At 27.8% G+C, this 21,555-nt stretch overlaps 3 protein-coding genes across 3 annotated transcripts; 2 read left to right on the top strand and 1 right to left on the bottom strand.

Annotated features, from left to right (window-relative positions):
• Positions 1 to 5,428: 5,428 nt before the first annotated feature.
• Positions 5,429 to 6,109, top strand: GO595_009898 (uncharacterized protein; the record flags this gene model as incomplete). The annotated part of the gene is made up of 1 exon (XM_067923635.1): positions 5,429 to 6,109. One exon carries the CDS (start codon positions 5,429 to 5,431, stop codon positions 6,107 to 6,109), a length of 681 nt encoding a protein of 226 aa, XP_067769847.1.
• Positions 6,110 to 6,410: 301 nt separating this feature from the next.
• Positions 6,411 to 11,156, top strand: GO595_009897 (uncharacterized protein; the record flags this gene model as incomplete). The annotated part of the gene is made up of 2 exons (XM_067923634.1): positions 6,411 to 8,610; positions 9,562 to 11,156. The coding sequence occupies 2 exons, from the start codon at positions 6,411 to 6,413 to the stop codon at positions 11,154 to 11,156; spliced, it is 3,795 nt and encodes a 1,264-aa protein (XP_067769846.1).
• Positions 11,157 to 19,090: 7,934 nt separating this feature from the next.
• On the bottom strand, positions 19,091 to 19,687 carry GO595_009896 (small GTP-binding protein; the record flags this gene model as incomplete). The annotated part of the gene is made up of 1 exon (XM_067923632.1): positions 19,091 to 19,687. One exon carries the CDS (start codon positions 19,685 to 19,687, stop codon positions 19,091 to 19,093), a length of 597 nt encoding a protein of 198 aa, XP_067769845.1.
• Between the last annotated feature and the right edge of the window lie 1,868 nt (positions 19,688 to 21,555).

Below are 21,555 nucleotides of genomic sequence, written 5' to 3'. Positions count from 1 at the left end.
TCTATTTTATTTATTGAATTGAATTCATTTTTATCAAGTCCTAATCTTGAAACTGTTATAATTGGAGAAAATGTTCTAACGATTGGCCAATATGCATTTCAAAATTGTACTATTTTAAAGAATGTTACTATATCTAAATCAGTTTCATTGATGATTAATCCATTTATGTTATGTACCAATCTTCAAATTATTAAAGTTTCAACAGAAAATGCATTTTATTCAAACTATGATGATGATGGTATTCTTTATAACAAAAAAATCACAGAAATTATTTGTTATCCATCAGGGAAACAAGATATTACATATACAATTCCATCAAGTGTAAATATTCTTAATAATTATTCATTTTATTCATGTTCATCATTGTTAAAGATCACAATTCCATCATCTGTTATGATAATTGAAAATTCAGTTTTTGTAAATAGTAAACTTGAAACTGTTATTATTGAAGGAAATGTTAAAAGTATTGGTAATTCAACATTTCGATCTTGTACAAATTTGGTATGTTTTTATTATTATGGTACAATAGAACCATCATTTGGGACAAGTGTTTTCACTGATACTAAAGTTACCACCGTTATGACATTGGAAACATATTTAAATGATACATTTGCTTCATTTCCAATTTCGCGCGGAAATTCCATTGAAGGATGTTCACCATTTCCGAATATGTCATTTTCACAATCAAATACACACACAAAATCAAATTCACATACAAAGTCAAATATATTTACTAATTCTAATACATTCACTAATTCAAATTCACATACAAAGTCAAATATATTTACTAATTCTAATACATTCACTAATTCAAATTCACATACAAAGTCAAATATATTTACTAATTCTAATACATTCACTAATTCAAATTCACATACAAAGTCAAATATATTTACTAATTCTAATACATTCACTAATTCAAATTCACATACAAAGTCGAATATATTTACTAATTCTAATACATTCACTAATTCAAATACATTTTCAGGTTCTATTCCATTTGATGGAATTTTATCTCAAACTCTTATATTAACAAAATCTTTACTTATTACTCAAACAATCAGTATACATAATTCACTTTTAACAAAGTCATATTCATTATCTTTGAGTGGTTCTTTTTATACATTATTTTTTACGGATTTAGTGATATATGAATATACAGTTTTTCGATATTCGACTTATTTTGTTATATCAAAAGTTTATTTCACAATTATTGATTCTAATAAAACATCACAAACATTTTTATCGAATGGAGTTTTAATTGGAATTATTTGTTGCTCTGTTGCAATTGTTTTTATAATCATCGGAATTGTTATATATCTGGTGAAACATAATAAAAAAGAACTCGTCAAAGCAGAAAAAATCGGAGATGAATTTGATGAATTAGTGAAAATAAATGTCATTGATCAAGAAATCAAGGAAAATGTACTTAGCGAAAAAGATAAATGGATTTAAATAATTAAATTTTAACTGAAGAAAAATTTCGTTATTAGGGAAATCTGCGGAAATAAACTCAATGTGTAATTAGATTTTGTGTTTTTCATATATTAAAAGTTTGCGTTTCGGATAATGGAATTGGTTTGGTTGTGTATAATTTTAACTAATTTGTTATATAATGCTTTATTTAGTTGCTGTATTTTTTTCTCTCATTTGGTTTAAAAACAAGGTTGACCAGCAAATAATTTTACTTTCTCATTTGAATTGTTTACAATATGTAAAAAACAAGTTTTCTGTAAAAATAAACTTCACATTAATTTCTGTTGATTCACTTTTCCGTTCTGGAATTATTTGCCACTTTTTGTAAACGGTGATATTATAAAATCCAGAATCAAAGGAAGCAATGGATCCATTGGATGACTTTTATCAAGTAAAACGATTTCCAAAATATTTCTACTTCATTTCATATTTAAACAAATTAAAGAATCCACTCCATTGGATATCTATTATTACAGTAATTTTCAATCGTGCACAATTATTATTATTATCGTACTCACCATTTGTTTTTGAAGACTCTGAAAATTTTTTAAGCGAACTTTATCATTTAATACTTGGTTGCGATATGAAAGCCAATGAATTTTCGATGAATCGACCAGAACCCGTCTTTTTAATTGAATTATTTATTACGATAGTCTCAATAATTTCATTGTCAGCTCTTTATCTCTTTTTTATTCGAGGTTTAAAGATACCAGAAATATTTTTTAAGATACGAGGTGTTTTATTTATTAATCCATTTCTATTTATATACCCAACAGTCATTTCCATTGGCTTTTTTATTGTCCGTTATAATAGTTCTGAGGAAGACAGAGGATATTTAATTTTTCATTTAATCATTTTATTTCTTGACATTACCACAAACATTATATACATCTTTTTAGTGTTACCATTAGTATTTAATTCGCCATTTCATCAAAACAATTATTTACCATCACCTTTAATACCATCATCCAAACCGATTAAAATGCATTTTTTTTATTTATTAATGACATCATTATGTTTAGGCATGAATTCACAAGTAAAGATCACTGAGTTCTTTTTTTGTATTATATCTCTTTTTGTTGGAATAATTCTTATATATATTACTGTCACAAACCCACACACGAATACATTTTTCTCATGTTTAGATTGTAGTGTTTATTTATCCATCATAATTAATCCTATTTTAGCTACATTACAATTACGTATTAGTAATTATCAATTAGTATATTTTTATCTTTCATCATTTTTCTTGTTTGTTATTGCGTTCATTATATTCTTTTCTGTATTTTCACGTAGTCCGAATCAACTATCGAAAATTATACATTTTTCAATATCGAATGGAATATATCCAAAAGAAATCGAAGAGAAAATTAATCAAATTGATTTTTCGGATTATGATCCTGATTTATATTATTTATGTTTATCATATTTAATATTAAGTGGAAGTAATTCTGATTTATTAAAACATGTTAAAAAGAAAGTTAATTCGACAATATTAAATGAATATATATATTTCGAGTTATATATTCATTATCGTAAAGCTGATAATGAAAATGATATATTTGATGAAAACGAAATTAAAAAACTTTCGAATTTAATCATCAAATTTAAGAATTTAACTGACGAATTTTGGACGTCAACAATTAATGGATATTTATCATCTGCGATTTATTTCCATAAAAGTCTTAATAAAATACTTCAAACATTACTATTTAAATATCATGAATTATCTAAAACTTCACCAAACTCTGAAGAGTTCATACAATTAGAGAATGAATTCTTTAATAAATTACCTCCTTCTTTATTATTAGAGAAACCAAAAATGAGCTTATTACAATCAAATCAAATTTCAAGATTACAATCAGGTTCAGATAATTCATCTTTATCACCTTCTTCAGATGCGTCAAGTACTTCACGATCATTAAATATTCGAATTAAAGATTTATTAAATAACAAAAATCATTTAAGTCCTGTTATATGGTTTTTAATTATATTAATATTTTTGATATTTATAGTTTTTATGTTTGTTTGTAATTATTCATTTTTTTCAATATATTCGAAATATTCTGATTTTCAATTTTATCCGAAAACTTTTAATCAATCAATGTTAATTGTTTCATATTTTAGTAAATTTTATTTGTTTTTAACGATATCGACAAATTGTACTGATCCTGTTTTCACACATAATTTTTCATTATCTGATTTTTTAAATATTACATATGAACCGAAAATACAAATACATCCGAATTTTTCCACTTTCATTAATACTTTGGATGATATTACTAAGCAATTTTATTCGATAATTCAAGATATAAATTATCAAGAAATTGATTCTAATTTAAACTTGAATTTTCATGACTTTTTAACTTTAGATATTATACCTCTTTTCGAAATATTTAATAACACAATTTATTCGAAAACTATTTCAATTATTACATATCATTTAATACGTATTGGTAAATATTATTCTGATTTCGAAGAAGGTTATTGTAATTCAACAATTTCAAGAATATATCAAAATGAATTAAGTTCATTTATTAATACAAGTGATTCGATATTAGAGAATTTAAATAATTTCATAATTTTACAAGAAGAAGAAACGACTTTAATAAATTATTTCGATAGATCGAAACCTATACATTATTTATTAATTGTCTTTTTTGTACTTTATTGTATATTTGATTATTTATTACATTTTGTTATTAAACATATTATATATTCGAAAATTAATAAATATTTTCGACCTAAAACACATCCGAACTTAACTAAAAACATTGAATTTTCTGAAACAATTACTAAGTTTAAATTGAGATTTATTCATTTAGCGGATTCTATATTTATTATGTTAATTGGTATAATATTTCTTATTCAAGCAATAATTATGCATAATAGTATATGTAACTTTTATAATCATGTTGTATATTCGAATAATTTAATTGTAAAAATCGAATCAATAATATGTCAATGTACTAAATTAATGACTGAATTCTTTAGGAATGATAAAACTTTTGGCGATTCACAAAAATTCATTAATCAATTTAAGATATTATGCGAAACTATTATTAATTTAATAACTTTTATACCTGATGGAGTGAAAGTACCAAATCTTTTAAAAACTGTAGAATATAATGAAACTGTTTCGACGATTCATGATTTATTTAGTCGTTTACAAATAGTTCATCAATTTTCAACTATAACATTTTATTATACGAGTTATTATGAACAATATACAATTGATCAATATTCATTATATTGTAAATATTTATTCCATTTTTATTGCACACATTTTATATATGAAATTGACAACATTTTAAACTTATATTTAGATATGATGAATATTATAGTTCCAAGTATTTATGATTTATTTGTAATTGAGATTTTAATTATAATATTTTTTGTTATAATAATTATAATCTATTTAACAAAGATTGGAATGAATTATAAAATTAATATTTATACATTAAATTCAATATACTCTTTGACAGATCCTGTGTTCATAGCAAGTGATCAATCATTATTATCATATATAGTAGAAGAGAAGACACAATATATCGAATCACCATTAATTAAAATGTGTAATGAATTAAATTGTACATTTTTAATAGTAAGTACAAAATTATCTATTATTAACTTCACTAAAAACATTGGAATTTTATTTAATTATCGTGAAGAACAATTAATTGGACAACAATTAAATATATTAATACCAAACATAAAAAAGAACATTCGATTTTATGAATATTTAGATTTAGTCTTAAAAGATAAAGCAGAGCCACGTTTTACACAATTAATATATGGACAAACAAGTGACTTAGAAATAATAAACTTTGAAATCGACGTCAATAAAATCGAATATCAAAACATATTATTCATATTAATACAATTCAAATCAATTCAAGAACAATTAAAGTATGAAGATTCAGTCCAAATTCATGAACAAATATTCTTGGAAATGTTAGCTTCAAGTATCCCGAATTTCTTATTGGATGGAAGCTTCTTGAAAGAAAAGACTATACATCATTATGAGCGATTTGCTTTAGTATATGTTTGTTATGAACTAAATGATAATTTCCATGTGAACATCGACGTGAAAGAGTTCAAAAATGGTATTATCATATCAAGTTCATATTATAATGGTAAAAATGGTTCAATTGTAATCGATGATACTTCAAATAGTTGTTTGATTATGTTCGTCGATTTATCAAATGGTTCAAATGATGATTATTTAAATTACGCGTTCCAATTCTTTGAAGATTATAAAGTCGAAATCGAAAATGAAAATGTGATTTCTTCTAAATCCGGATTTTTAATTGATCAAATTGACGTGGATATAATTTATACACCGCCACCTGAAATAGCTTATGACGACTTATGTAGCGACAATGCAAATAGACCAAATTTAATACCTTCGCCACTTTACGAAGTGTACACACAAGTATTGGCGAATTTGAAGTATTACTTGATGAACTTGAGGAAAAACGAGGTGCTGACGGACGCGAAGTTTATGCGTTTCTTCCAGGAAGAGGAAAATGAAGTAATGCTCGAATCAGTGGAAGAAATAGAAGGAGAAGAGGAAAATATGTGGTACTTCCCAATTATGATGAATAAGGATAATGTAGATGTTAATGTTTAATAAATGTTTTGTTTTGAATAATATAAATGATTCGATTTGGAAATTGATTTTTAAAATTTAAAAATTTTTAATTATGTTTTGATTTTATATAATAAAGCATTTCTTCTGAATAGAATTTTCTAAATGTTTTCATGCAACATGTCAAAAAGATTTTTTGACAAGTTTGTAATATTCGTTTATCAATTTTTTCGGATGAACGTTCATCACAAATATTGAAAGGGTTAATAAACTTCGAACGGTTTTGTATTGTTTTCATTAGTTGAGGTGACATCATTAACCGTTAAAATTTAAATTTTAAACAATGTGTCTCTCCGCCTCCAGACGTGATTTTTATGTTGTTCGTGATGAAGATAAAAATAAAAATTCTACAGCTAGTAGCACAACAAGCCAACAAAAAACAACTCAACCAAATTCACCACGCCATTATCTCGTTGATTCTCTTATTCAAGCGGGAAAATGGGAAGAACTTATTCAAGCTATTTTGGAATTAAATGGTTCTATTCCTAGTGAATTATTCTCTTTTACATGCGAACAATTATCAAAAATACCAAAATCTGTATTAATTACTGTTCTTGATATTACTCAAATACAATCAGATATATTAGTAAAACTTAGAAAGCATCCATCAGAGGAAGAAATTTCGGCAATTCATGAATGTTTCAATAATGTTCAAGAACATTCCTGGGTTTTAAGTCAATTTTCGAATGTTGTTCCATTGTTACCTGTTTCTGTTTTGAAGCCAATATTTGAATCATTACTTGATTTCGATAAAACTACTGTGAAACTTCCAGTTGTTAAAATTCCACCATTTGCAACTGAATATAATATTAATTCATTTCCATTTTCTACTTTCAAAAAACGCGATGATGTTTTACCTGTTTTTTTATCAGTTCTTGAAAAAAGTTTGAAAAGAGATTCTCATCCAACTAAGTTAAACATTATTAAAGATTTAAATCAAAAGAAAATCAATGAAATTCGCCAAATGCTAATTAAAGTACCATTTCATGAACAACATCCTGATAATGTTTTATCAATAATAACTTCGAATCCAAAAGGCGTTTTTTATACATTAAATAAATATCTAAAGAAAGAAGAATTGGTTAATAATTATTTCTTACCTGCATGTGAACTTGAGTTAAATGGCGATTCTAAACAACATGCACTCAAAGATCTTTCCATCCAAATGATGACTGATAATAATTTAGCATTTGAAGTACATAAAATGCGTCAACTTGGAGGTCGTTATGAACCATTTTGGCCATATTTACTTAAGAAATTAAATGAAAACGTAATACATTATTTCATTGATTTAGAACAAGCAACTTTATTCCAAAAAGTTATTGATACATTAAAACCTAATCCAAAACAAACATTTTCATTACTTTCATTTGATGAAGCAATTTCAATCATAACTAATACAATTAATGCTGTTTTCGATGCACGTGAAAGTATTGTTCAAGTTGATGTACGTAAATATAGTGATCTTCTTCTTCGTTTAATACCAAATTTATGGGCAACATATCGAACATTTTCTGTTAGTTCTTTATCAGCATTTGAAGGAACACGTGATGGTTATCGAAGTGTATTAAATTTCATTGATCAAGATTTAAGGGATAAATTAATTGCTGCTTCAGTTAGAGATCCATTAAGTGATGATTTTGCTGATTGGGTTAAAGTTGCAGGCGTTACAGCATTATCAGCACCTATTCTTCAACTTTCATCACCAAGAAAAACACAATTAATTATAAAAGATAATGATGTAACAGTTGATGAACATTGTTTTGTTACCAATTCTGAAGGAGAAAAAATACATTTATCTGAATATAAAATATTAACATGTAAATTTTGGGAATCTAAAACAAGTTTACTTGATGATGGATATGAATTCTTATTAAGAATTACAATGGAATTATTAATTGATTCACTATTTTCTAATGATAAAGAATATATGAAAAAAGCAATTGATTCACATATTCGTATGTGTGAACTTTTGTTAAAAGTTTATCATTCTGAAAAAGAATCATTCCAAATGACATTACTCTCTGAAGTTGTTTGTACTCCGATATCGATGGAAGTTGGTTCACTTGCTTATGGTTCTAAAGAATATGCAACTTTATTATATAACAAAATTCTTCAAAGAATGAAATTTGTACCAATACATAAAGTAATTCTTACTTTAATATGCACAAGTTATTGTGAAGAATTACCACATTTAGATGAAACTGCATCATATGTTTTGGAATTAGTTTTACCTTATGCACAATCAATTGCTACAATTGCAGGAATACAAAAGAATGTTCCTCCATATTTTATTAGAGTTTATCCTCTTAATAGAACTGATTATAAAGCATATGTTAAAACATTAGTTAATGCATTATCAAAAACAAAAGTTTCACATATTAAAATTGGAGAAACTTCTCAATATCAACAAATAGAAGTTATCGATCCAAAAATATTATTAAATTATGAAGAAATAATGAAAATACCCAAAGTTAAAATTGGTGGTTTATCATATGTAAAATGTTTAGAATTCTTTTATAAGGAAATACAAACAGTACAAAAACCAGCAAATGATGAAAAGCCATCGATTGCTTTTCTAATACAATTCCAAACATTTTTAAAGAAATCATTAAATGATGTTATTAATATTGAGTTAAAACAGCCAATGTTTGATGATTTAGATGTTAAATTTGAAGAAATAAATTTGAATCCTAAAATTGAACTTTCTCAAACAAATTATGGATTCTTTAAATCAATTTCAAATGATTATAAATTATTTTCATCATCAAATTTATTCGAGTTAATTAAGAATCTTCAATTATATGATTTTAATCGTGGAAATGATAATTCCGTTTTGTTTGATCCACCATTAATTACATTTAATTTAAATATTAAGACACCAATTGCATTTGAACTTAGAGATAAATCAAGAAAACTTTTACAAACTGAAATAGAAAATGAAGCAAAATTAATCCAAAATAAAAATCAGAAAACTTTAGATTTACATAATGCCGAAAATAATTTACGTGATTTTTATTCAGAAAATGAATTAATAAAACCACAAAAAATATCAAAACCAAAATATATTGAAACTGTATTAAAACCACAAAATGAACAATTAATATATAGTCCATATCTTAAAATTGCTAAAGCATTAGAATCAATTCCAATTGATCAAATATTCAAAAACTTAAATTTGACTAATTTTGTTACATTAATAACACCTGTTTTAAGTGATGAATTCATTATTAAATTACTCGAAATATTTATTATACAAACAAAATCACGTCAATCAATTTACATAAAATCAACAAAAATATTCCAAGAATTATGTCATAAACGTCGTAATTCTATTTGGCCGAAGATTTCTGAACAATTTTCATTACTTTGTCCATTAACAGAATATGATATATATTTTTCTGCTTCTACATTTGATATTTTCATTCGAAGAGCATTACTTAATAATGACGTTGAGTTAATATCAAAGATATTATCAAGTCCTCTTTTCTCTAATTTGATTTATACAATTGTACCACAAGTTATATATTCTGTTAAAGACAGAATTTTGTTTATAAAGAATTTACTTGATATTGCACAATCATCGAATTGTAAAATCAATGAAAATGGTTTATCTTCATTAGTTAAATTATGTCTTGATAATAAGATCATTGGATTAATTGAAGCGCCACAATATTGTATTGATTTCATTACATTTGCAGCAAATAATTCGAATTCTTTAATTGTTTCTCAATCAATTTTCTCATCAGTTGCACAATATCATATTAATTTATATAACATTGGTTCAACACCAACAAATTCATCAAAACAATTATGTGATGCATTAGAGATTTGTTACTCTAAATATCCAAATGAGTTAACTGTAATTTCGGGAATATTAATAAATAGACAAATCGCACATAGAGCAATTGGAATGAATCAAATTATATCAGATATGAAAGTTGATATTAACATTGACGGATTTTCTAATATTAAAAATGGCTCAAATGAATGGAAATCATTATATGAATATTTCATCACTAAATTCATTTGTCAAGCATTAAATTCAAGTGATAGTTTCATGGTGGAATATGCAATCGAAATATTACCATCAATTAATATCGAAGCTTCAACACTTCAAGAAACAATTATTCCATTCATAATTAACAAATTAAATGGTAATTCATTACTTGAACTTAGTGAACAACTGTTTAAGTTTTGTGTTACATTATGTGCAAGTTCAGATAATTCATCTTTGATTGATTCATTTGTTTATTCATTTAAATCTCTTCAAAATGAATTTAATGCAATTGCTAAAGAACAATTAATGACAATTCTTGGTAATAATAATCCAATTACTAATGTATCATTAGAATGGAGTCGTCGTTCAACAAAACCATATAAAATCATTGGCGACACATTAAATGAAGAAGTTGTACATAAGTTTAAAGAAAACAAATCAAATGACTTACAAAGGCTTTCTTCATTATGTAAGAAGATTAATGAAACAATTCAACCATTACTTGTGTTAACTGATAACTTTGTATATTTCAAAGATACAATTAATGTTATAGGTAATGAACATTTTATGAATTTCGCTAAGGCATTAGATAATAAGTCAGAAGCATTAAAACATTTCTTAGTTTTGTTAGGAAATGAAACTAAAATCGAATTCGGTAATGAAATTTATAACTCATTGAAGTCCAACTTTACTATAGAACATCTTTGTAGTATATCCAAATGGAAGAACGTAAGAACCGAAGTGAAACAAATGGTAACAAACGAAGTGAAGAAGTGTCTTTCTGAGTCTTCAGCTGATTCCGTTCTCGAAATGTTCACTGAAATTTCGCCAATTTTATTCGGTAGTGATAACCAGCAACAAACAAGAGGAAAAGTTATTCAGGTTAAAACGACAACTGGAAGAATTATCGACGTCGAACTTGAGCCGGGAATGTCAAACGCACAGCTGGTTGCGAAAATTGCGCAAGTTCAGGGAATACCAGAATCAGAAGTAAGAGTCCTTGATCAGGGAAAACAAATGAATAAATAGTTAACTGAAATTTAAGTGATATAAATTGAAAGAGTTTCAAATCCAAAACTTTATTGAATATATTTATAAATACATTTAATAAAGTAATTTTTTGATTTAATATCTTATTAATGTGTTTATCATTTTTGTACGAATAATTTAAAATGTGTTTAATGATTTATTATTATGATTATTCATACATTGTATATTAATAGATATTTTATAATTTCCCTGTATCAATATTTCCAATCCTTGTTGCATAAGATTTTGTCGCGGAAAATACGCAAAGGTCGAGAGCTTGAAGTTGATCTGAAGAGTGAGGGGGAGGACAATGTATTTCAATTCCATGTGAGAAATTAGTTTAGATTCATCTTGAGCTTGTTTAATCTGCTTATCATATTCATTTCTTTGATTAATATAACTTTTTTGTCTATTTTTTGATATCATTTAATTCTCGTTGTTTAAATTCATTAGTATTTCTTAATCTATTAACTTTATCCCAATTAACGTTTTGGTGGAACAACTCCCCTTAATCCAATTTTTTCATTTCTAACTGAGTTAGATTTATTTAGAGTTCTTAAACTTCTTTTAGTTATTTGATTAAGATTACGTTTTCTACGGACTTTTCTTAATGATCTTTTGATTCGTTTAGACATTTAATAAAAAATAAAATATAGTTGTTTATAAATAGTTATAGGATCTAATACATAATCTCCAGCCTCTTGGTTGTTTAATATATCTTTCATAAGATTGATTTGGCGCAGCGGAGCAGCTTGTCTGCGACTCATTGGTTTCGTTTTCAGTGATATTTTCTTTAGTAGTATTATTTTTAGTAGTTTCATTTTCATTAATAATAACACTATCATCATCTTCATCATAAATATCATATCTCATTTTATTATATTTTCGTTTTAATTTCTTTTGTTTACTTTTTAATTTAGATACTCTATTTTCAAGTCTGAATAAATGTTCTATCATATACTGATCATTAGTTGAGTTAGTAATAGTTTTACTTTCTTTATCTTTATTAACTTTATTATTATTCTTATTACTTTCTTTACCTGATTTCTTTAAAACTATTCTTGAATTACCATTCTTATAAAATACTACATCATAATACTTATTATCAATACCTTTTATAGCATTATTTAATACAATGTTATTTTTTTTATTAGTTAAGTTTTTAATAGGTTTCTTTCCTATTTCATTATTGATCACTTATTTTTCATTATTAGTAGTTTCATTCTCATTAATACCAGAATCAATCTCTATCTCAGTCATTTAACACATATTATAATAATAAAAATGTAATTAGTTAATGATAATATTATTTTATTAACAGCATCTTTATATTGCAGAGAATTAACTATTTTTTTAATATCTTCTTTATTTTTAGGTATTTGAATTAAATTTTTATAATTTATTATAAATATTTCTACCAGCTGTTATATAAGGTTGTGCTTTATCAGAGACTTTTTGGACTCTATCTACTATTTGCCATTATCAACAGCACCTCTAATCTTATTTTCAAATTTTGAATCTGGTACCATATTCACTATATTATCAATACCACGTTCTACTTTATCTTTCTTGCCTCTAAATGCTTGCATAGCACCTGGTATTTTACTGATTATTTCACTCCTTTTTTAACAAGTAACAAGTATTATAGATAAGACACATTTTAAATTCTATTATCATGTAAAAAAACATATTATGAAAGTTATTTCTAGTGCAACTAATAAGAAAATAAAAAATGTTATTAAACGTCGTATTAAAGATAAATTTATTAATAAGAAAACTTTGAAAACATATTATATAAAGATATTTTCTAACAGTCCTAATACTTGGTTTTTTGAGTTATATAATAATACCAAGATGAAAACAATATATAATGTAATGTATATTAACATGCTTCAAAGCATCTTAAGATTTTTTATACATATACGTTCAAAAATTTTTATTAAAAAATTGAATGAATTGATAGATATTGAAACAATTGAATATTCGATAAATTTAAATCCAATATTTGTCAGGTTTACTTTTAATGAGCTTCAGCATTGATAAGTTCAAGTACGATATCTGTGCCAAAGGCGTAAAGGCAGTGATGAAGAAATACCACATCGGAAGAGATAGGGTACATGAGATTTGTGAAATGTTCGAAATCCAAATTCGAAATTGTGGTCGTCCATCTCCTCCTGTAACTCAAGAAGAACTCGCCTATATAATGGCATATAAGCAGGAAGCTAATGTTGGTTACCAAGCAATGGCAAATGTAGCCAAGAGAGATCCATTTGCACCAAAGTCTCTTACAATATGGAAATGCAAATCCATATATAAACAATTTACCTTGTTCCAATTTAATCGTCCAGAAAAAAAGAAAGGGCACCTCAACTTCGTTTTAAATGCACGCCGATCAAAACTCATCACCCCCAAAAACGAACCCTACTTTCACTATTGTTGTTGCATAAACCAATCAAAAAGTGCGCTTTTTTTTACCACCAGACTTCGTGACGTAACTTGTTTGGTTACAACTTCATTATACTTTTTTCTTTATAATAGTTATATTTAACATTACGTTACGTTACAAGTTACATATTAATAGTATGTTATTTAATAATTAATTGTTTATTAAACGGCTGCTACGAGGCTAATTAAAAGACTATATCATATGTAATTTGATATGTATCATTTAAAATTTCGGACGGAAAAAATCTTTGATCGGTGCATCGGTTTATTAAAATTATTTTAAGCCACATAATGAATGTTATTTAAAGCATATCCCTACGTTGTCATTTAAATATCAAATACTATATAAATTTTAAATTATTGGAAATTTTGATTCTTTTGACAATTATCGATTATTTCGAAAAAATTAGATCAATTTATAATGATTTTTATTCAATATGCCATGCATCATAGATGTCCCATGAATTCAAAACCGAAGATTCCTTCTTTATAAGATCCCAGGCTTGAATCATTTCACACACGCTCCACTTTTTGTGATGTTGCCAATTACCTTTTTTACGCGTTTCCGATGAAATTTTTTTGCATGTTCCTTCACGATGCCAAAGATCTTCCTATCGAGTGGCTGAAATTCATCATTCCTGGAGAAATAAAGTGATATGAAATGTTGAGATTTTCTGCCAAATTCCTGATCAGTTTACTTTTGTGGGTTTTGTAGCAGTCCAAAACCAGGTGAATCGTCTTGTTATCACCAAAATGCTCTCGCAATTTTCTCAGGTATATTCGGAAAGCTTCGTTTGTCATCCATCCACTTTCCGAGTGGGTTTTCCAATGCGGACCAATATCACCAATTTGTGAATTTTCGGCTCTCTCGGTTTTGCCCTTCGCTATATACATAAGAGGGAATTTCTTGCCTTCTGCTGTTATACTAGCTATAACCGTCATGTTGTCCTTCTCGTTCCTTCGGATCAATGTCTTCACATTATCTTGTCCGACAACATCACATGTAAGCAAACCTTTTGGGTATAGGCAGTATGAAGTCTCATCACAATTTATGATTTTCGTATGAGGTACTTTTGCCAAAAGCTTGCACATTTGTTCCAGCCAATGTTGCCTTTGTTCCGATGTAACGTTTCATCCTGCATTTGAAATGGAACCTTTTGGATGAGAACTTGTGTCTTCTTTTGAAATGCGCAATTGACCCCTCCGAACAATTGAACATTTTAATGTCATCACCTGGGTGAATACTCAAGTAGTATTCAATTGCGATTTCTTTGAAGTCTTTATTTGTGGAGTAAAACTTTCCTTGATCAATAATATGATGCAAGGTTATTTTCTTTTTCTCCTTTAAAAATTCTATTTCTTCTTCCCCAGTTGTTATCTCTTGGGGACCATTTTTGATCTTCCCGGTAGCATATCCTCCATGTATGAAGAGTTGATGGAGGAATACCAGTTCTATTGCTTATGGATGGTATGGCCTTTTCGTCCTGAAATTCTGCACATATTAGCATCCATATGTCGTAATTTATGTATTCTTTGTGATCTTTGTGGAATCTTGGATTGTCATTATAGACACGGTTCAAACGATTCATGAAAAAAATACGTCAAAGTTAAATTAAAATAAAAAAAGCAATTTTTATTAAGAAAAATTCACATATTGTGAAGAAAAAGAAAAATTTATCAATAACAAAAGTCAAAAAACATTTTCAATATTTATTATTTTTTTTGTTCATTTGAGATGTTCATTGATGTTTTGTTGAGATGCAATGCTGAGATCTCCTTCTGACATGTTCACTATTGTTTTACTGTATTAATTTGTTATTGTTGACCTACCTGACGCTGTAGCGTGAATGTGCAGGCGATCCATTCTCAACCCTGCCACACTGATCCCCCGGTGGTCCAGGAGTTGCGTAAAGATAGGTCAACATGAGGATAATAAACTGATTTTGTATCAACAACGGTTATCACATGAATTTGATATAATCATTAGCAGTTTCAGGGAATTTTTCGCTACCATCGATCCCGCCAATACTGGCGCCAAAAATTATAACTCAATCCAATTTTCAATAATATCTTAATGCTATCAATTTTTCTGATATAAAATTACAAATTTGGGCGAGACAAAAGTATATATACTTGGTAACCATGACTTTACAGTTTGTTTATACTAATTAATACTCAATCTGGAAATATCCGTGAATATGACAATTCCATGTTGTAGGAGCATATTCTTTTTCTGCGATTAGAGATTCGATGTTATTAATCATTAGTTCTTAATCGTTTTCTTGCCAGTTTTCTGGGGGATTGTTCCAAGTTATAATCCATCTTTTACAAATAAATATAGGGGGTGGAAAAAGTCCGTTCGTCATATTTTATTTCGATTAATATTAGATTTTTATAAAATCAAGTTATATAATATAATTTATAATAAATATATTATAATACTGTTTTTCAAATAAATATGATGCATGAAGTAAAACGACTTTTTTTCAGGATACCCTCTGAAAAAGAACGTTTAATCATTCTTATGTCAGTTCCAATTGAGGAATTACGTTCTGTTGTCAATTTTCTTTGGTTAGTTCATATGATCACAGACTGAGGCACATATTGACGCAAAATGAAACCTGGATTTATTTTGTTAACGGGAGAAACTTCATGTAAATTGAATCTGGAGTGCAAAAACCAAACAAACCCAAACAAACTATTGCCTCCAAAAAAGTGATGATATTTGTTATATGGTTGATAAATGGTATCAAATCAATAACAATGCTCCCAATAGGTCAAAAATTCGATCGAAATTTTTTTCTGAAGTTGTACTTGGAGATTCGGCAAAAAGAATTTCAACTGAGGGGTATTTTTTTCATATGAATAACGCCCGACCTCATATGGTTCATGAAAAATTGAATGAAGTGAGCATTCAGAAACTTCTGCAACCCCCGTTTTCGCCAGATCTCGCACCGTCTGACTTTTTTCTGTTCGGATATCGAAAAAAAATGCTCAAAGGTGAGATGTTTGAAAATAAAGATCAACTTTTCAAAAGGTTTAGGCGTTACTGTATAGTATTTTTAAAGACACCTACGAAGCCCTATATAGGGTGTCCGGTAAAAGTGTTAGCATTTCAACATATAAAGATAATAAATGAAAACATAAAATATTATTTTTATATTTAGTGAATGTATTCACCTTTGGTCTCAATAACTATTTGAAATCTCTCTTCCCAGTTCAGAGAAGCACGGTTCAATTCATCTTCTGAAATGTCATTTAAAATTCGATGAACCTGATGTCTTAACTCTTCAGGGGTCTCAAATGAATAACCCTTGAGCTTTTCTTTGACATTATTTAAAAGACAAAAATCTAATGGTGCTACATCATGTGGATATGGGGGATTCGGAGCTCTTATCATCTGGTTCGAGTCAATAAAATTTGTGGTGATACGAGCAGTATGCGGTTTTGCATTGTCAACGTGCAAAATTAAATATTTATCAAAACCATCATTGAATCTTTGAACAAGTTTAGATAGAATATTATTCACGTAGTAGTGTGCATTAAACTTTTGACCTCTAGGAAGACAGTCAACGATAACAAAACCATTTGCATTGAAATATATTGACAACATGAATTTTTGAGAAGAAATTTTATTTGATACAATTTCTTCTGGGTTATCCCCTATTTGTCCCCATCTTTCTCGATAATCATAGTTGAAATAAAACCATTTTTCATCTTCTGTAACAAAATGCCTCTAGGAATCTTTTTTTGCAGTTCTAATGACCTATGATAGTTTGATACATAATCGAACCCGCACTTTTTTTGCTATGGTGTAAGAGAATGGGGTACCCAATGAAGGTGTATGCAAACGAACTTAATTTTGATTAGGTGATCGTAAACACTTGATCTTGGGATATATGTTTTATGGGCTATTTGCCTAACTGAAGAGAAAGGGAATTCATCAAACATATCCACATATTTTCATCAGTGTTTGATGGTTCAGTGAAATTAATTGATTCATTAGACTCATTACTATTTGTTCCAATTGTTCCTAATCTAATCGCTCTAGCAATACTCTGATATGATTTCCAGGAAGTACCTAAAGTCTCCTTCATAAATTTTAATATAAATTTTAACAGCTGTCCATCCTTTTAGGCTGAGATATCTTGCGACACTATCTTGGTCAATCATTTTCTGTGTGTTTGCATTGTGACAAAAATAAATCCTTCAAATTTTTTCGAAGAAAAATCCAAAATTTACCAAATTGTCTGAAATATTAAATAAATATTATATATATATATTTATATTGTATCCAAAGTGCTCTATTATAATATAATAATATTAATTATATTAATTGTCTATATATAGATATGCTAACATTTCTCCCGGACATCCTATATAATGAATGGATGAACAGACTTATAATTACAATTGAAACTCAAGGTGAATACATTGCATAATAAGTAAACAAATTTTCTTTTACTTATTTATTCATCGAAAAAAAGGCTGACGGACGCACTTTTCCCACTGTCTATATATTTAAAGAGGTACTCCTGTAGCACCAGCATCATTATATGAACCTAATCAAAATGTTATTATGTCAAAATATATCACACCAGGATTTGATCAAATGCAAGTATTTCGTACTAGGTCTGCACGTAATTTGAATGCAGGTAATTCAATAATATTATTAATCACTACTGCAGAATCTGATGATGAAAGTGATTTGGGACATAAAGAGGATTACAATTAAATCATGCAATTATATTTGAATAAATATTTCACCACCTATTTATTTTTATGTTTGATCCTTATCGTATTGGTACACGTAATGAATCATATTATTCACTAAATAAAGAACGAGTTTTACATCGTAAATTAACCAGTTCTTCTAATTCTCCCATAACTGATCATGATTTAGAAAGAGCGTATGGAGTTTTGCAAAATAATGGAAGAATTCCTAATTATACTGAGCAAGATCTCACTATATATTATCCATATTACTTCACGATTAGCATTAGAGACAGGTTCTACATTATCTGTTCGTATTCCAATTTATGAAATTGTTATTGGAAATAACATTGTTAATGTACCAACTAATACATTTTGAATACCATTCAAACATGCCCACTGCAACCCACCAAACTGTGGTTTTTTCAGAGTGTATCGTTGGTGTAAAGTTCACACTTCATTCAAACTTGCCCAAGGCTCCCCATGGGCAATTCATTTTGCAAAATTGAAAAGAATAAGTACTTTATGAAGGGTACCCTTCGCTAGAAAAGCAAATTTTTATCTGGTTGAACCACCTAAACATATCCATTATAACGGTCATGACTGGAAAACGTTTAAAGACGTTAAATCACTTGACCTTGACTGCCAGGTTAACGGAATTAATTCAATGTTTTTGAACAAATAATTTGGTATAATTCAATTTTTGAATTTCGAAAACGAAAAATTGCTTGCATTATAACGGTTATTAATTGTAGCGCCAAAAAGGTTTTTACACGTTAGCATTTTCCAAGCTTAGACTTGTGTTTCTTTGACTTTTTGCCATCTATTTTGACTGTTTGTTGTGAATTTTGTTCGCTGTTTGATTGACCTTCGTAAGCTTCTGGAATTTCAGCAAAAAGATCATCTACACCTTGACCTGTTTTTGCACTAACCTCATAAAATGTTGCACCAATCTTTTCTGCTAGTTCCTGACCTTCATCCGATTCTACAACTTTGTACGCTATGTTATCGATTTTATTTGCCACCAAAAAAATTCGAACGTCTTTGTCTGCCGATTCTCTTAGACGCGTTAGCCATTTTTCGACTGCATGAAAACTATCGATATTATCAATCGCGTAAACAATTAGTGCAACATTTGCACCTCGAAAATAAAGAGGTGTTAAACCACGAAACTTTTCTTGTCCTGCTGTGTCCCATATTTGAAGCTTGTATTCTTTATCGTTGAATGTAACTACTTTTGAAATATAAGAAGCCCCAAGTGTTGCCTCCATTTCTTCGTTAAAAACGCCTGTAACTGCTCGGTTTGCAATACAACTTTTGCCAACAGCAGGATCGCCAATCAATACAACTTTTATCCCACGATCTTCAGCCATTATTTTGTTTTGAATGTGTCGGAATTCGTGTAAAGTACACATTATTTGAACACACTTTGAATTTTGACAAATTTATCGGGAAAAAATGGGTAAAGCCGTTAAGCCAGAAGCAAAACGGTTGCCGCATCCGTACGTTTAACAAATTTAAAAATGATATCCAAAGCAACCAAAGACAAACAAAACAAGCAATCAACTCATACTAAAAACTTAGAGAAAACAAAACCCACACGACATGTTAAGATAATAAAACCTTCATCTAAATCAGACAATAAAATCAAAACTTATCTCAGAATAAAACCTATTCTCCAACAAACTATTGAGAGCAATTATCAAATTAAAGACAATGATTTACTTTTAGAATCATCTGAAGGAAAAATTTGTTTTAAATTTCCACAAAAAATTGAAATCAACCAAACTCAAAGCTCTTTATTTGAAACGATCGTTTTACCAATGATTTCTGATTTCTTGGAGCAAAAAAATGCATTCTTTTTTTGTTTTGGACCTCAAAACTCAGGTAAAACATATACATTGTTTGGCAATGATGAAAATTCTGGTATAATTCAAATGACATTAAATCACATATTCAATAAAATATCCAACGAAAAGCGCAAACCTCGACTTTCTATCTCATTAATGGAAATCAATAATGAAACAATTTTTGATCTTCTATGCACAAAACAAAAATCCTCTTCAATAAGGATTGGAATTGACAAGGATGGCGAAATTGAGATCAAAAACTTGGTTGAATTACCACTTAATACAATCAATGATATCAACAATTTCACTTCTAAGTACAAAGGTGATAAACAAAGGAAATCTTCTAGCACTGTTATTCGTCTCAAGCTTTCCATTCGGAACAAGTTATCATATTTCGTTTTCGTTGATCTTCCTGCAACTGAAAAAAGCGTAAGAAAGACATCAAATGTAAACACATTGATCAGAGATAGCGATAAACCAAATACTTCACTTCAAATGTTCTTAAAATGCGTGAAATTTTTCCAAGAGTTTGATCAAAGGAAAGCCACAATTCCATATAAAGATTCAAAATTAACTCACTTGCTCAAACAACTTTTTGAACCCGGGAAGAAGTCATCAAAATCTTCTTTAATTTTAAACATTTCATTAGATGATTCACAAATTCAAGAATCATTATATTCACTTCAATTGGCATCTGAAACATCATTAATAACTCATCAGTTACATCAAGAAACCAAGGAAGACATAGAGAATCGTGTTCAAAATAATATACAAAAAGAAATGAATGAATTTATGAACAAGAGCAAAAAATTATTCGAACAACAAATTCAATCAATTAATGAAACAATTAAAAATTTAAACATAAATAATTATGAACTAATAAATGATAATAAAAATTGTGATTTATCTATTGACGAATTAAATGAAATTTTGGAAAAACATAATAAAGAAAATTGTGAAATTGAAAATGAAAACAAAAAACTCAAAGAAAAAATTGATTTACTTAATAATAAAATCAATTCAACAGAAGAAGAAAATAAAAGACTAGAAGAAGAAAATGAAAAGCTTCAAAATAGAATTAAGGAATTAAAGAAAACAAATGAAAACCTTAAGAAATCTTTAAACAATACAAAAAATATCGAAATCCCACTTGATGTTCAATGTATGAAAACAGAAACTCCTAAAAGAACAATAAAAAATAATGAAAATGATTCAAATAATTTTCCGGCCCCAATGAGAATTAATGTACATTAAAAATATAAAAAACTCATTCTAAATAAACAAAATTATATCATTTTTTTTATTAATAAAACATATTTTTTTTTTCAAATTTGTTGGAGGAGGAAACCTAACACCAATGATTTATTTCAGGTATTATTGTTGTTGTCTTC

The sequence above is a fragment of the Histomonas meleagridis genome (assembly GCF_020186115.1).
Source record: "Histomonas meleagridis strain 2922-C6/04-10x chromosome Unknown scaffold_143, whole genome shotgun sequence".
NCBI lineage: Eukaryota > Parabasalia > Tritrichomonadida > Dientamoebidae > Histomonas > Histomonas meleagridis.
Note: the sequence above shows the minus strand (reverse complement) of the source record. Positions and strands in the feature narration are given on the sequence as shown.